Source organism: Salvelinus fontinalis, chromosome 13 (assembly GCF_029448725.1).
Source record: "Salvelinus fontinalis isolate EN_2023a chromosome 13, ASM2944872v1, whole genome shotgun sequence".
Taxonomy (NCBI): Eukaryota; Metazoa; Chordata; class Actinopteri; order Salmoniformes; family Salmonidae; genus Salvelinus; species Salvelinus fontinalis.
The window spans coordinates 14554371-14572394 of record NC_074677.1 but is presented as its reverse complement, the minus strand read 5'-3'; the positions used below and the strand labels follow the sequence as shown (position 1 = coordinate 14572394).

The following is an 18024-nucleotide window of genomic DNA, read 5'->3' as shown; positions in this document are numbered from 1 at the left end:
CCATTGTAAATGTTCTCTTGGATTTACGTACAGAATAATACGACATTCACTCAGACCACGTTGTAACCAGAAGTGAGACGATGTTGCTCACCTGGAATTTTGGATGTAATCAATAGCCTACATTTGCTTATGGCTCAACAACGAATGTATAGGATACATGCAACATGTTATAAGAATTGTCTAAATGTTTTCGATACTAATTCACAAATTGATTTGAAAAAAATTACATGATAGGCTACACATGCACACTGTCCATCTCATTGAATAAACGATGCATTGTGTGCGTCAGACTGAGGTCTGATGAGGGTACCACGTGATTGAAATTTGGTTCATGCCACTTTCAGCTGTGCGTGTGGAATCCTTAGACCGAGGGAGAACGATCTCTGTAGCAACTGACTTTGAGAGAGTCGCCTTTTACTGTTAAAACCTGCTTTACCGGACACAACGCATACGAGGGGAGTATGTATTAGCAATTTCTCTTTATTCCCTTAACCAGACGAGCGGCAACGAATGCGTAAATGGTCAACGCTGAGCAGGATAGTGCGAAACAATGAAGTCGAACTGCCCGTGAGTTTTTAACCACAGTTAGGGGATGGATTTGGACTACTGCCGCAGATTCAGTAACTATGGTCAACATTCTTGTGTCTGAGGACGTGTAGAAGGAAGATTTAGGTAGCTAACATCGAAACGTGGTACGTGGACTGCCGTTTAAAATCTGGGAACTAGATGAACTATCAAATCACTGCATGAATCAAATTCAGTGACTGGGGTTGGGAAACGCTGTGATAGTTTTGGAAACGCGGAATCTCACAGCCTATCCAATATTATTAGTCGAGTTTCTTTAGTATAGCCTTTTAATCCTGGAATTTCCATTTTTGCTTACTAAAGATTCGTCTCGTCTGTGCACTGGAGAACTTTTTAATTAAGGCAGGAGGCAGCCGACAAAAAGGCACCCGTCTTTGAACCCGAGCCCGTGTTGCCTACCGCACAGTGAAGACCGACGGACGGACTCTCCATTCATGGCGTTTGTTGGCTAAATTGTTGCATCCGGTTTTGGTTGTTTTTTTGTTCGATTTTTTTTTTTTTTTTTTAATTGGCCCAGTCCTGGAAATCAACAACCGCTCTCCAGTTTCAGGACCGTTTGAAAAACACAACGAGTAGGTTAAGTGAATCAGTGTTGTATCTCAGGCACTTCAATTTATACCATCATCACATCTCTCAGCCTTAATCCTACTGAGAGCAGAGGAATTCAACATCAAATAGTATATTTGTTTGCCACGTATTTGTGAACAATTGCGCATTTGTTGAATTTATTAACCAGTTGACTTGGCTTCATATTTGGAACATACATTGTGGAATACTTAATTGAGGGCGCAATTGAGCCACTTAATCCGGATACCTGTAACTTTCTTCTGCAGTTTGGTGCTCCTTTATAAAGAGAATACGTCTTCGTCATGCCTTGCGTTTTATCATAAAGCCAATCAGACAATTGACATAGTAGACCGATTCAGTAAGGCTACACCACCACATATTGTAAACAATTGAACTTGACTCTCGAAGAACCTGTCATAGGCAAACACTGGTCGAAAGCTATATTTGAAGACTCCTGTATTCACGATTGCTTACTGGATTTACCGAGATATCTACGATGTCAATTTTACCATCTTGCAAAGGAACTCTGCTGCTCTGTGTGGTGCTAATTTCAAATGGTAAGTGCCTAACCGAGCGACATACAATAGCCAAGGCTATTCGCCAGAATGATAAGCCTATGTTCGATTATGACTGGTGTATGTTGTAGGTTATGTCAAGTGAGATGCGATTCCAAGAAATCAGCAAATACAGCAGAAGCGCCGTCTTTAATTCAGATTATTGTGTGTGGAGATCATAAACATAGGACCCAATTGATGCAGTGAGAAGTGTGCCAACTTAACTCGTCTTGACATGCACAGGACCGAAGGTTTTATTCCACCATGTTAATTGTCTATTTTTAGCTGTTAGTTTATGGTTAAATTATTCATGCATGTGAGGTATACAACCACGGCCAGTGTAGTTTTGGGTCTATATGGTCCACACACATCTCTCCACAAGGTGGGGAGCAGGGCTGTGTAGCTTGCCACACTTAGAATAATGAATACAGTTTTCTTTAACCATAATAATAGGAATATGATCAACAATTTGCTGTTCTACCTCCTATTTGTTGTGTATTGAGGTAATCTTGTCTTCCAACCGGCTCTCTGTCGAACCGTCGGGTTTAAAAAATATATAAAATATTTTGTCACACCAGATGGGTGTAGTGAAATGTTGTTTTACGGGTTTAACCATAGTAGTACTGCACCCCTGGAGAAAATTAGGGTTAAGTGCCTTGCTCAAGGGCAGATCGACAGATTTTCACGGTCTGCTCTTGTATTTGAACCAGCAACCTTTCGGTTACTGGCCCAACGCTCTTAAGTGCTGGAGGCTATGGCATGAGGATGAAACAACCACGGATTTTTAATTGGCTGATCTCTGCATCACCATTAGCGCAACCCTTAGAACCTCCTCTACATTGTGGACTTCAAAGCGTGAGCAATGCAAGTAATTTAACACTAGAACCGCTGGGCCTCGACAGTCCCCCCCCCCCCCCCCCCCCTCAAGTTAATGAGCAGTCATTCTGACTGCAACATTCTAACGGTGTAATTAAAACATATTGCAAAAATAATAATTTGATTTGTTTTTATGAAGGCGTTGGGTAACAGTGTATTCTAATCTATTTTATTTCAGATAACACTAGCATTTTATTTAGTTTGTTACTGTTGGCTATATGTAAGAACAAAAAAATGCCAAAATTCAAGTTTTCAATCAATTGTATTTGTGGTGTGCCATTGTCACAACTATGAAACAGGAAGCATTTGTGTTAGAACACGGTAACAGCTTAATTTTTTTATAACTATAAAAAAAACATACCCCAACCACCAAGATGCAAGGTCAAAAGACACGGTCAAATTATGATAACATCAGTAGCCTAAACATAAGTGCCAAGTGGTCTTGATAAGTAGTGAAACTATAATGGCATTATGACTAGAAGTGTCAATATGAAAGCAGTCAAATAGTTAATTGTTGTGTGCTTCTTTACGCAATGGCACCATTTGGATTTAATTTAGCTGTTATCCCTTGTCCTAACAGTTGACACAATTTTGCTGACTTTCACTTGCTTGACACACTTTGACATACCTTTTGTTTTGTTCTAGTGCGTAATAGTCTCCGGTTCTCTTTGTGTCCTGATTGTCATTCTTCAGCACCATTTGACAATGGCTCTGCAGGTGCCTTATTTTGCGCAAAGGGAGGTAGCTCCGTCTCACTTTGTTCATGGTACTGGCCAGACTTGTTTTCTTCGCAAGCAACTTGTTCGCCAATGATAATTAAGTGTAATTTTCCATGGTGACATTTCTCCCCTTGCCAACATAAGGTTCCACAAGCCTCATCACCACATTCTCCAACACTTGCTCACCTGCTGCGTGGATATTTTCCCAGATATTGATAGCCGTTCAGCATGTACAATTACGCACGCTCTCACTGTAGACTGCTTTGATTCGGTGGACTAATATAGGGTACATACCATTTTTAAGATTATAATTAGAATGGATCAATAGAATGGCCAGCCCTGTTCTTAATTCACAATATGTTATTACGTAAGCATTCGCTTCCCCTTGCTCTTCAACTCACCCATTCTCCCCCTTTCTCCCCATCATACTTTACTTAATTGATTTAGTCTCTTATATGTGTGAAAATAATTTTGGTTCAGTTTTGAGGCAATACTTGAGGTGATTATCAGCTGGGCACTTTAAACTCTAGGAGGAAGGAGCTGCAGCAGGCCCTACTGTTGTGAGGGGCAACGGGGGAAAAGCATAAAGAAAAAATGACATGCCCTCATGAGACTGGTTATAACTCTAGTTCTGTTTGTGATGTTATAATTCTTACACCAACAGTGTATTTATATAGACTTATTTAGGAAACGTGAAGGATGGAGGGGGGCATGACTTAAAAATGGCGGAGTGTCACGGTCATCTTGTTGTGAATGAGTGGACCAAGGCGCAGCGTGAGAGAAATACATCTTCCTTTTATTAGACGAAGACGTAACACGAAAACTAAACACTCTTACAAAACGAACAAAACAGTAAACGACCGTGAAGCTATAAACGAAAGTGCACACACAAGCTACTATCGTTCAGCATAGACAATTACCCACGAAAGCCTACTGTCTATGGCTGCCTAAAATATGGCACCCCATCAGAGACAATGAATGACAGCTGTCTCTGAGAACCATTCAGGCAACCATAGACTTGCCTAGACAACTATACTAAGCCCAACCCCATACACTCAACAAAACCCCCTATACAATACAAACACCCTAAACTAGACAAAACACACAAACATCCCCCATGTCACACCCTGACCTAACTAAACTAATAAAGAAAATCAATATAACAGAGGCCAGGGTGTGACACGGAGTAATTATTTTTATAATAATGAGCAGTCGAAATTACTGCTTTAGCGGTTCTAGTGTTGTTAAACAAGGAAATTAGTTAGCAAAATCGAAAAGTACGCATCTTAGAAATACTGTAGTTTTCACATGCCCGAACTCAATTGGGCATCCCTAAAATAATATGGTTGTGATAGAACATTAATTTTGATTGGCAATTTAAACAATTTTTCAAAGTCCCATTTAATACAGCTGTAGCTGGCTTGCTCCCTCTCCCGCCTCCATTTTAAGACACAGCCCTTTCAAGTGCAATTGAGCCTGGGGACCAGGCAATAATAAATTCAATAATTTTGTCTGGGTAGGATGGGTGGAAGGCAACGCAATGAGTATGTCTGTAAGAGGGTATAGCCTTTTGACCCTTTTATTAAATCATGTTTTGATCTTGGTCTTTGCAGGCTTCAAATTATGTCACAGTAGACAGGTGGTTTAACTAGGATCAGAGAAACACATTGTCTGTATGAGGTGGTCACATGGACAACAAAGGAAATGCACTTGATCAAAGGTTTAAGGTCCATTACCACTACAGGAGAATCTGAGGAGCGGAGTGGCTAAAGAGCTTTCTACTTTTTAATTCACATTGCATCCTTGCAGTGGTGATTTAACATGTTATTCTTGGTTGGGCAAACTCAAATGTTTTCTGATGAATGCCAGCAAAGCCACTATACAATACTTTAATTGCACTATAACTGTGACAAACAGTGCCGGCAAACTGTTAGGCCTACATAAAGCTGTCCCGACAGCATTCTCAACACCTTACGACTCCTACACCTGGCTATCAGCGGAGCCTTGTCTAGCAGCGAAACAGTTCATTCAACCTCATTTACTGCCTTTAAAAAAAACATAGCTGCTATGGCTGACTTGCTTAAACAAATGTGGTTTCTACTGACAATTGAGCTGTACAAACTATGGCATAAGGGGACGATAAGCGGGTAAGAGGCAATCCGTAATTTCGATTAAGACATTAATGAGCGAGCTAGGATGGATGTAGTCAATATAACTCTTTGTTCAGCACTTTTGAAATGTACGACAACAGAACACAGGCCGTTCTTACAGTATTCTCCCTGTACACCAAGTCAGAACCGAAGGATAAATAAAGGGGGCATATAAGCAGACAATGAAAGCTATTATCTTAATATTTGATTATGACATTTCTCTAAGGCTAAATGTGCACCCAAAATTCAGAACAGTAGGTAAAATTTGAGAGGTGAAAATAGACAATTATTAGGGTGAGGCACATGGGCTACTAACAGTTTACTACACAACATACACTTAGTATTACTTTCTTAGCTACAGTATAGATATCTTCCTGTCATATTACATAATTAATGCAGCAGCATACACTTTTTGGACTCCCCTTGTTGTGCTGTGCTCACTTGAAGAGGAAGGTGGCGCGGCAGTCCTTGTGGGCTCTTGGAATTTAGGGTTGTATGACCGTTCAAAAGTATTTCCCGCATCAGAGCTAGTTTTATGAGTTCCCTGTTTTCTTGAACTCACTGAAGTCTGAGATTTCCCAGATCAGAGTTTACAGTTGTTTTGAACATGACAGAAGTCATGCTGGACAATGTATGGCATGGCAATGTATTCAAACTTTTCTGGCCAATGGGGTTACCCCCTTTGTCGTGATATCTGCATAGCAGTCAGACGTCCTCGTCCCATGTCGCAAGGATCTGTACACAATTCCTGGAAGGTGAAAATGTTCCAGTTCTTCCATGGCCTGCATACTCACCAAACATGTCACCCATTGAGCATGTTTAGGATGCTCTGGATCAACGTGCACGACATCAAGTTCCGGTTCCCGCCAATATCCAGCAATTTGCACAGCCATTGAAGAGGTGTGGGACAACCTTCTACAGGCCATAATCAACAGCCTTATCAACTCTTTGGGAAGGAGATGTGTAATGCTGCATGAGGCAAATAGTGGTCACACCAACTATTAACTGGTTTTCTGATCCACGCCCCTACCTTTTTGTTAAGGTATTTGTGGCCAACAGATACATATCTTTATTCCAAGTGATTTGAAATCCACAGATTTAGGGCTTAATTTATTTCAATTGACTTATTTCCTTATGAGCTGTTCAGTATATTTTCGAAATAGGCTGACACATTACTTTTAGCTACAGAATATCTCACCACAGTGTGTTTCCATCTCCCCCTCTCTCCTTCATTCCTTTCTCCAGCGCTCAGAGAGAGGGCCTGGCAACAGTTTAATGACAGTTGTTTCGCTGTGGAAACATGTTACTATCGATATTCCTGAACAGATTTCACTTGGATCCCAAATGAAGCACTCAGTAGCTGCAGGAACAAGGTTGGGGAGCCTATGGTATACAGAGTTTTGGTGGAATATCACCTGTCGCACAACGAAATAACCAGAGGAGCGTATCTGACGCGAGTTAAACGAACTGTCGAGAAAGTGGCCTCCATTCGCTATTCGAGTGCCTACAGATGACATTGTACAGATGTTGCGCCTAGAGGTTTCCACTTCACAATAACAGAATTTACAGTTGACCGGGGCAGCTTTAGTAGGGCAGAAATTTGACGAACTGACTTGTTGGAAAGGTGGTGTCCTATGACGGCGTCGCGTTAAGTCACAGCTCTTCTGTAAGTCCATTCAACTGCCAATGTTTCTCTATGGAGATCACATGGCTGTGTGCTCGATTTTATTCTCCGGTCAGCAACTGGTGTGGCTAAAATAGCAAAATCCACTAATTTGAAGGGGTGTGTGTAGCAGAGTTTTTTTTTTTTTTTTTTAATTAATTTTTTTACTCTTAAGTGTGAAGACCCTCTCAGTGGTACGGTGTGACTCAATTAGCAAACAAGGGAAGTGCACTTACAGTAAATGCACAACAATCCATCAAATCCCGAACAATTTAAATCTACATAACAAAACGAAAGATATGTTGGCCACACACCACACTCACTCCATACTCAGTCAATAATTAATCTCTAGTTCCATTCTGGTATGGTTGAAAGGACTAATTGTTGCAGGTGGTGACACTTTTTAAAGTGGTATTCCTGCCTTTATCAAGGTGTGGGTTATTGGTACTGATGAGGGGGAGTGAGGTGTGTTGCTGCTAATGAAGAGAGAACTGATGCATACGGGTGTCTTGAACACTTACTGTCCAAGTTGATTTGGCTAGGTTTCATACAGAGTAATAAAACATCCAACCACCATGGTACATTACCTTTTTGATTTCGCTGTTTAATATTCAAGGTGAGTTTTTTTTGTTGCTGTTTTATGAAAGACCACATATTGACGTTGAGGTCTATTGAATCAATAATGGCCCTGACTGTCACGCACACAGTTGCATTGCACCATTGAGGTGCATACACACTGAAATATCTCAATCCAATTCATTTTCCGTGGAGCTCATTTAGATCAACAGGAACAACCACGCTGATTGTGCTCTCTCAGGTTATGCTAATGCTCGAATGGGAATAAAGCCTGTCAAATAAGGGCTTACCTTCTGATTTTGAAATTCTGCGTTGAGGCGGACCTAAATGCTGACCCCAAAAAATGTTTTTTACCTTTTTACTCCTTTTTCTCCCCAATTTCGTGATATCCAATTGATTGATAGACTTGTCCCATCGCTCAGGAGAGACGTGCGCCCCCCCCCAAACACGACCTCGCCAAGCTGCACTGCTTCTTGACATAGTGCTCGCTTAACCCAGAAGCCAGCCGCACCAATGTGTCGGAGAAAACCATGAACAGCTGGTGACTGGTCAGCGTGCCTGCGCCCAGCCCGCCACAAGGAGTCACTAGAGCGCGATGGGACAAGGACATGCCGGCTGACCAAACCCTCCCTAACGATGATTGGCCAATTATGCGCCGCCTCATGGGTCTCCCGGTCGCGGCCGGATGCGACACAGCCAGGGGATTGAACCAGGATCTCTAGTGACGCCTCTAGCATTGAGATGCAGTTCTTTAAACCGCTGTGCCACTCGGGAGGCCGATGGTATCTTAGTCATCTGTTATTTTTATCCCCTATTCTTTATCATGAAGTTGCTGACCTTTAATTTCTCAAGGTGCTTATGTTCAGGGCTTTGTTTGCAATTAAAACCGTCCTATAGTGTGATTTCCCCAATGACATTCCATAGTTTCTCAAATCCCTCTGCTTTGAATAGTGATGAAAATAGTAATTGTAATGAACCCTCTTCCCAAGAGACTGGAAGAAACATCAGAGGGAGATGCAGGTCTCTGAATTAAGTCTACAAACCCGAGATCGTTAAATATATCAGGGGTCATATGTATCGGTCGTCTGAGTAGGAATTCTAGGATCAGCTCCCCCTGTCCGTGTAACTTTATTAATGTGATCTTAAAGGCAAAACTAAATTTGCACTCCTATTGAGACTCTTGCAACATGGCCATGGTCTAACATTCAGGTTAAAGGGGAACTCCACTAAAAAAGATCTATTGATATTTTGGGACTGTTGATAGTCCCAAAATGCATTTTGCTTCATCATGATGATGTGGCTGGTGGTACTTCGATTATTGAAAGTCCAGTATCTAAAACGTGACTGACATGACAAACATTTTGGGATTGTATCAACAGTGGACTAATGACAAAAATACCAAAATATGTTTTTTTAGGTGAGTTCCACTTTTTATCCTTGCAAGAGTCTCAATAGGAGTGCTGATTTTAGTTCTGCTTTTAGATCAGAGGTAATACAGGTTTTTGTGCCTTCATTTTTTAGGAGCTCTCAATTTCCCTAGTCTCATTTTCTGCACAAACTGAAACAAATGTACTTTTAAATATCATATACATCTTCAGGAGATATTCACACCCATTGACTTTATCAATAAAAAAAAAAAGTGAGATTAAAGGGATTAGTGTGGATTGTTGACCAAAAAAAGTCAGTGGAAGAGATTCTAACTATCTAAAAAGAATTAAATAAAACACTTGATTTAGATAAGTAATCAACACCCTGTGTCAATACAGGTTAGATTCACCTTTGGCAGCAATTACAGCTTTTTGTCATTCTGGGTAAGTCTCTAAGAGCTCTCTACACCTGGATTGTACAATATTCTTCAAGCTTTGTATAGTAGGTTGATCATCGCTAGACAGCCATTTTCAAGTCTTGCCATAGATTTTCATGAAGATTTAAGTCCAAAACTATATATATATATAGCTACTCCGGAACATTGAATGTCGTCTTGGTAGGTAACTCTAGTGTATATTTGGCCTTGCGTTTCAGGTTATTGTCCTGCTGAAAGGTGGATTTGTCTCCCAGTGTCTGTTGGAAAGCAGACTGAACCAGGTTTTCCTCTAGGACTTTGCCTGTGCTTAGCTCTATTCCGTTTTATTTTTTATCCTAAAAACTCCCTAGTCCTTGCCGATGACAAGCATACCCATAACATGATGCCGCCACCACCATGCTTGAAAATAGGAAGAGTGGTACTCTGTTGGATTTACCACAAAAACATGCATTGTATTTGGAGAAAAAATGTAATTTCTTTGCTACATTATTTGCAGCATTTAGTGCATTTTTGCAAATAGGATGCATGTTTTTGAATATTTTTATTCTGTACCGGCTTCCTTTTCTCTCTGTCAATTAGGTTAATATTGTGGGTTAACTACAATGTTTGTCCATCCTCTGTTTTCTCCTATCACAGGCATTTAAACTCTAACTGTTTTAAAGTCACCATTGGCCTCATGGTGAAATCCCTTAGCGGTCGGTCTCCTTCTCCATCAAACGATTTTAGGAAGGTCACCTTTGAAGTGACTGGGTGTATTGATACACCATCCAAAGTGAAATGAATAACTTCACCATGCTCAAAGTGATATTCCCATCTACCCATAGGTGCCCTTCTTTGCGAGGCATTGGAAAACCTCCCTGGTCTTTGTGGTTGAATATGTGCTTGAAATTCATTGCTCGACTGTATGTGTGGGGTACAGAGATGGGTAGTCATTTAAAAATCATGTTAAACATCATTATTGCACACAGTTATTCCATGCAATTTGTTTGACTTGTTAAGCAAATGTTTTGCTCCTGAAGTTTAGGCTTGCCATAACAAAGGGGTTGAGTACTTATTGCCTCAAGAAATGTCAGCTTTTAATTTTTTATTAATTTGTAAAAAATGGCTTAACATGTCCACATTGACATTATGGGGTATTTGTTTGTGTAGATCAGTGACAAAATCCAAATTTTTAATAAATAAATGTGGGCTGTAAGGCAACAAAAGGTGGAAAAAGTCAAGAGGTTTGAAAACTTTCTGAAGCTACTGTAAATATTTCTACTGTTCTCTCACACTCAGGGTTAGGATGTGCCCTTCCACCCCAGGTACTGCACAAAGAGGGAAGCACTACATCACACACACTCAATTAAATGGTTTTACTGGTCTGCAAAGTCACTAGATTTTGCAATCTATTCCCTGCAAGAGGAGGGAACCCTGAAGCCATTGGTCGGGATTGCCTCCCATTGCTAGGGATATCTACTCTCGCCTTGGCCAGTGGAGGCAAAGCTGTCAAAAGCAATTCCACTAAGGGATCACTCATGATCTGGTGCAAACTCTGTCCTGCCCCCCCCCCCCATGTTTATGTTCTAGCACTACACAGCTGTTTCAAATAACCAACTCAACAAGCTTTGATTATGTCAATCGACTGTGTTGTGCTACAGCAGAACTAAATTTGCTCCCCGGTGGGGTGGCCTCAGGACTCTTCAGGGATATGATATTTTGTTTACCATATTTTCAGTAGTTTAATGGTGTTTATACACTTTGTTTACCACAAGACAGACTTGGAAATAGTTTGTATAAAAATGTCTCTGGAGTCCAGTGAACTTGATGGATGAAAACTGTTTTGCTACTTTAACACCTGTCAGTAAAATACACTGCACAACAATAGTAATGCAACCATTTTTAAGAGTTACAGTTCATATAAGGAAATCAGTTGATTGAAATAAATTCATGAAGCCCTAATCGATGGATTTCACATGACTGGGAATACAGATATACATCTGTTGGTTACCGATACCTTAAAAGGGTAGGGGCGTGGATCAGAAAACCGGTCAGTATCTGGTGTGACAACCATTTGCCTCATGCAGCGCGACACATCTCCTTCCCATGAAGTTGATCAGGATGTTTATTGTGGAATGTTGTGCCATTCCTTCGCTGTGTGAAGTGGCTGGATGTTGGCAGGAACTGGAACAGTCATACATGTTGATCCAGAGCATCCCAAACATGCTCAATGGGTGACAAGTCTGGTGAGTAAGCAGGCCATGGAAGAACTGGGACATTTTCAGCTCCTGGGAATTGTGTACAGATCCTTGCGACATTGGGCCGTGCATTATTATGCTGAAACGAGGTGATGGCAGGTGGATGGATGGCACGACAATGGGCCTCAGGATCTCGTCACTGTGTTTCTGTGCATTAAAATAGCCATTGGTTTTAAAATTCAATTGTATTCGTGGTCCGTAGCTTATGCATGCCCATACCATAACTGCACGGCACCATGAGGCACTGTTCACAACGTTGACAAGAGCAAACCGCTCTGCTACACAACGCCATTCACGCTGTCTGCTATCTGCCCAGTACGTTTGAAACAGATTCATCCATGAAGAGCATCCTTCTACAGGGTGCCAGTGGCCATTTGCCCACTAAAGTCAGTTACGAACTGCAGTCAGGTCAAGACTCTGGTGAGGATGACGAGCATGCGGAATGAGCTTCCCTGAGATGTTTTCTGACAGTTTGTGCAGAAATTCTTTGGTTGTGCAAACCCACATTTTCATCTGCTGTCTGAGTGACTGGTCTCAGACAATCCTGCAGGTGAAGAAGCCAGATTATTTAGGTCATGGGTTTTGCTGTGGCAGTCATGAAATTGTCAGCCGGTGATTGTCAAGCAAATTAACTGCCTGTCTGACGGAAATTGACCGTTTAATTAACAAACACTTAGCATCTCCTGCCTTCCACGCATAGGATACAAGCCACTGATGCAGACATTTACATTTTAAAAAGTGTAAATCCATGTAATATAGCCTACACATCACAATAAATCCATTATTTTAGACAGGTCTAAAGAAACATGATATGAAGAAAATGTCTATTTCAGAAGAACAGAATAGCATACTCTGGGTTGTACTTATGTTAGGCCCTGATCTGGCTATGCTATACGGCTGTGGGCTACACTAGTTCATTTAGCAGACAATTCTGTGTCATTATTTTATATTATGAAGAATACAATTGAACATAGCTTAATAAAATAGAAAGGATATTTTCTTCAAACGATTTGAGGGAGTACGCACATACTGCTTTTCTGTGTTTATCGGTTAATAAAGAAACAGGAACTCCTATATGCTTAATTTAAAGTTATTTATGTAACTTTAGTTGTGATACAAATGTTGGGCTGTATGTTTTGATTTTTAATACATTTAAAGGCTGCATGATGCAACTTTTTTAATGATTTGAAAAAAGTTGCATGTAAGGCAAGAGCTCTTCTTTGTTGTTTTGCGCAGGCTGTACCCACTTCATCACTCTCGTTCACAATTTGACAAGCACTTGATAATGCCTCGAGTTTCCAGGCTGCATCCCCTTTATGTGGCCATAATCCCCCTAAAATAAAAACCTTGCCTTTTGTGGCCGTTGTGCCCTTGGGCTGAATATAATCACTAAAATTCCCTTCTCCCCACATGATCTGGTCTTTCTCACAGGCTACAAGTGTAGACTAACACATCGGGGACGCAACTGCGCGCGTCCTTATCCAATGCCGAGGCGCAAATTGAAGATGTTGGACGTACTGTCCATATTTACTTTTCGTCAGCCAACAAGATGAGTAGGCCTAACGTACAGCAAAAGCACTAGCCTAGGGCAATCTACTATCCCCCATAGTACAAAAGTTGAATTTTTCTGTGCGAGAAATAAATATTCCAAACCTTGTCTGGGACAGTTGTGGGATACGATAGATTTCAAATTAATAAAACCAATAGCATCAAAAAAACGGTTTTAAGCAATGAGCCTGATGCAACAGATGAGAACGTTTAACTAAAATGTTAAATTATTAGGCTATTTTTTCACATTATAAGCGCAGCAATGTGCACACGGCAGTAGGCTATAAACGCGAAGCTTCCATTTGCATGAAAAACACCATTCTCAAGTGACCACAAATGGGATTCTGCATGCAAATGCTTTTATTATAAAGGTTCATTTTTATCGTGAAAATGATCTTCCCCATTCTTGAAACTCACTTGCTGCATATGTATGCCACTTAGGACCCATTGTAAAGCAGATTTGTGCTTAATTTTAAGAAGTTATTTGGTCACTTTAGTTGTGATATAAACCTTATCAAAACAAATAGGCCTATGGGCTAGGCTACATGAGGTGTGCGACTATGATTTGAAAAGAAAAAAGCATGCACTGTTTGACTTAAGCTGGGCGTCATTCACAAGTGATGGGCTGATTATTTTCACCCATCAGACTTCTTGATTTAATCTTGTCTTTACATATACTAAATGTGTGACATTTGATTTGATTTAGAATGGACCATTATCATGCACCTGTCTCAACAGGGGCAGCGGGGAAAAAATACATGTTATCTATGCACTTAAATAGCGAATGGAGAAGGCTTTTCCCATGGTTCATTTTCATGCCAGCCAGGTAGGCTATACTCCTGTTTTTAAAGAGAAGCAATGTGCTTAATATTAGGAAGGTTTAGAAATAAATATAGTCGGCCTAGCCTATAGAAAGCTGATGGAATTCTCTTTATAATAGAGGCCATCACTCTGTTTTCTCACGCTATTGCATAGCCTATAGAAATGTTGCGCAACATGAGCTCATGGGCTCTCATGAAGTGTTTCATTAGATTGCATTAATGTCAGAGTGATTAGAGGGACAATAGAGTGCAGAGTACCAGGTGGTTAGTGAGCATTAGTAGCCTACCAAACTTGCTAACAGGGATGTAAACAAATTTGTGCACAACATTTTAGAGCGATTCGATGTTTGTGCGTATGGAAAACGTCTGGGATCTCTTATTTCAGCTCATGAAACATGGGACAAACTTTACGTTTTGCGTTTTATTTTTGTTCAGTATAGAATGATTTTTGTCTAAGATTAGCCCAAAATAGATGTTTAAACATGTTTAAAATAAATGTGTTTTGTTCTCCATTTTCAGTGTAAGAACATACCTGTGAAGCAGGGTGAAAGGTTGTAAATGAAAGTGGTACACCAATAAAATAGATTTATCACACTTGATATTCCAATGCAGGCTTATTTAGGTAGGGGTGACTTAAAAAGAACATTGACAAATGTCCTCGCAGCCCCAACACCCGTTTCTCTGTCATAGTACATTCTAAGATTAATCTTATCAACTAATTTGCACTATATGAATATATGTTTGTCTTGGATGGGAGCAGACCTCTCCTGTTCTGTCGGGAAAAACTATTCATTTTGACGGTGAAAGTATTTATTGCACCGAAATATGTCAACACGCATCCAAAGAAGACCGGTATATGAGCCATGTTATGACAAACATGCCAGTTTATTATATGTCTCCCTAAATCCTCTGTCAGTGGTTGATTAGTAATGTGAGGATGCATTGAAAGTCTCCTGAACATGATGCACTGCCATCGGTTTCTGTTTAAGGTCCAATGCAACCCTTTTTTTATGTCAATATCAAATCATTTCTGGGTAACAATTAACTACTAGTGTGATTGTTTTCAATTAGAATGTAAAAAAAAAAAGCTTCTTTGCAAATAGAAATTTCTCAAGCAAGAATTTTGTTAGGACTGTCTGGGAGTGGTCTGTGATGAACCTTATTGTGTGGAAGTATATACCTTAGCGCACACACATTTGAAATCAAGTTTTTGACTACACTGGACCTTTTTTATTAAATAATGATTGGCACCAACTGGGAGATCATGACAATGGATTTTTGGGTTACATTGAATCTGAAATGTTGAGTTGAGTTTATTTTTACAGGGACAGTGCACATTAATCAACGTTTCAGTAAAAGTGCAGGTTTTAGCCAGCCGGCTAATTTTCAACAGCAGTCCCTGGGCAAGTTATGGCCAGGAAGATCTCATGGCCAACCTATAGAATGGTGTTAATGTCTGGCTCATCTTGAGCTTTTTGAACTGCTGCTCTCTTATCCCCCCCAACCCAAACTATAGATCTAGTCTTAAATGCCTTTCAGAATGCCATCAAGCATGTTTAAGCCATTAAAAAAATAGCATCTCCGTTATCAAGCAGACAAGGTGACATTGGGTATCTCTGATCTGTTAGCTTTGAATATCTACCATGTTTACTAGTCCTGTGGTATGTCTGAGCTGTCCTTCCTCTGTGGATTGATTTGTCTGAGTGCTTTCACTGTCCGCTGCATAACATGCATGAGGTGGAAGTGTTTTCGAAGTCATGATCTGTGTTTGCTTGGCACACCTCCTACCACTAGCCCATTTACACAGAGCACACAGACACTGTGAATATGGACTATAGCTACCACACTGCAGTCTCAATCCAGCCCAAATGTATCCATTGGGAATTATAGCATTTGTTTTTTCCACCAACATTTTTTAGTTTTTGTTACCTTTTTAGTCCGGTTTCTTAACCTGACAGTATATGGGCTAGAATAAAAAAAATTAATGGATCAGATTTAAGCCATTAACACTAGGAAAGCTTGGCCTCGAGCCATCCCATTCTGAACCTTTGACCAGTAATTTTGACGTTAACATTCAAACAGTCTAATAAATACATTTATTCTATGCTATCATATGCTATTATATGCTATGCTTTCACTGTAAAAACTAAAAAACATAAACCAGCACATTTTAAGTGTTAAAATCCATTCTTATTTAATTAATTAAACACTGAACATAAGAACATGTATTTCAAACAGAATAGCATATTTTAAGTTTTATGCTACTAGACTGCTTCGCAGTCTAGGCAATAGGCATGGTTATTTTTGGAAAAAGTGTTATTTTGAAAGAGCCCTACTACTCAATTTTGAAAGTTTGCCTAATGTTATTTTAAACCTTAGCATATGCCTTTTCTGATAGGCAATATAAATCAATGTTTTACTTGCATGAACCTGTGTATGATGTTTAGAAAAGTTGCTCTTTGATAAGCTCTGTTCACTTTGTCATTTAGCCTACACACGCTGCACTGTTCATCACTCTTCATTCAGGATTTCACAATTGACAATATTGTCACCCATCAGACTATTGTCAATTTAAACTAGTCTTTAGGCTACATCCCATTATTATGTGTGAAATATTACATTGTGAAATCAAAATTCTAACAACGTCTGTGTGTGAATAGACTTATTTTAGAAGAGTCAAGGATGGAGGTGGACAATGGCAGAGATTAAGTTCCTATGATGGTTTTGGCGCTTGTAGTGTTAAGCAGAACCAGGATAATATGCAGAAAAGAACCCAAAGCAAATTTTCCATCTGCAAATCATTTTCATGTGATATGTTGGATGGGGCTACATGACACTATAGGTAATGACGTTATTATTATTTTTGCGGAGACAAATGACTAAGTGCACTGTCACATTTTTTTACTCGATCAGCACCATAATTACTATTATTTTTTTTCAGATGTGCCTGACAATTCGGTTTGATCCGTAATGGACTTCAATCTCATTAAACGCTAATAGCTTCAAAAAGACTAAACCAGAATTTTTGGTTTTATTATAAAAATGTTCTTTGAATGCCTGCCAAGGACATACATTAAAGGCGCATCTGGCTTTTTCATATTAGGTTGGATAGTCGTGAGCCTCCCGCTGTGACAAGTGAGCATTTCTAAATTGCGAAGGAATATTGTGACTGCATTGACGATTAGTTGTTGAAAATCTGAGGATGTTGCCCCCCCCCACCACCACCAAGGACTCAGGGTCTTAATGATCTTTTTTTCTGAAAGTAGCAAACACATTGTTTACATGCATTGAACATTACCCTTTGCATGATAGACCCCATAATCACAATGATTTCAATCTACAAGTAGGCCAAGGATGAATACATTTTCTAGTGTTATTTTATGCCAGCTGAGGTGGTCTTAATGGTAATTGACAGGGATCTCCATATAAGTAGCCTTTATAGCATGCAAGATAAATGGATGCTCCCCCAGGCATGCTGTTTACCCATCATGGAGAACAAAGCTAACATGGTCTTATTTTTGTTCATGGCTACATTTTTCACCTCTCACCTGCTGCACGATACCAGCATTTTGACTTCGATATAAATTTTAGTATCATGATACTCAATAGCGTCACGATATTCTACAGCAAAAAAAGTAACAGATTGGTACTTGATCCAGACAGAGAAACTCCGCTACTGCTCTGTTCAATCGCTGGGCATCTTGAGTTCAATATCATTACATTTTACATTTTGTCAATTTGATAAAACCATGTATGCATTAATGAATCAATTATACAGTCATACAATCAATTTAACTATGTAGTTAGATTGTTTACCAATGTAATGGTAATCCTTTATTTGAATGGTACATCTCTTGATAAACTCATTAAATCAAGATCTAGCATAGGCCTAGTAACAATAAAGGAGAATGCATATTCAATAGG

At 39.9% G+C, this 18024-nt stretch overlaps 1 protein-coding gene across 1 annotated transcript in view; it reads left to right on the top strand.

Annotated features, from left to right (window-relative positions):
• Positions 1 to 328: 328 nt before the first annotated feature.
• tmem132e (transmembrane protein 132E) overlaps positions 329 to 18024 on the top strand; it is a 351395-nt gene continuing 333699 nt past the window's right edge. Inside the window, exon 1 of the mRNA XM_055941816.1 lies at positions 329 to 1709. Coding sequence (XP_055797791.1) covers positions 1649 to 1709 — 61 coding nt within the window. The 5' untranslated portion in view covers positions 329 to 1648. The remainder of the gene's footprint in view (positions 1710 to 18024) is intronic.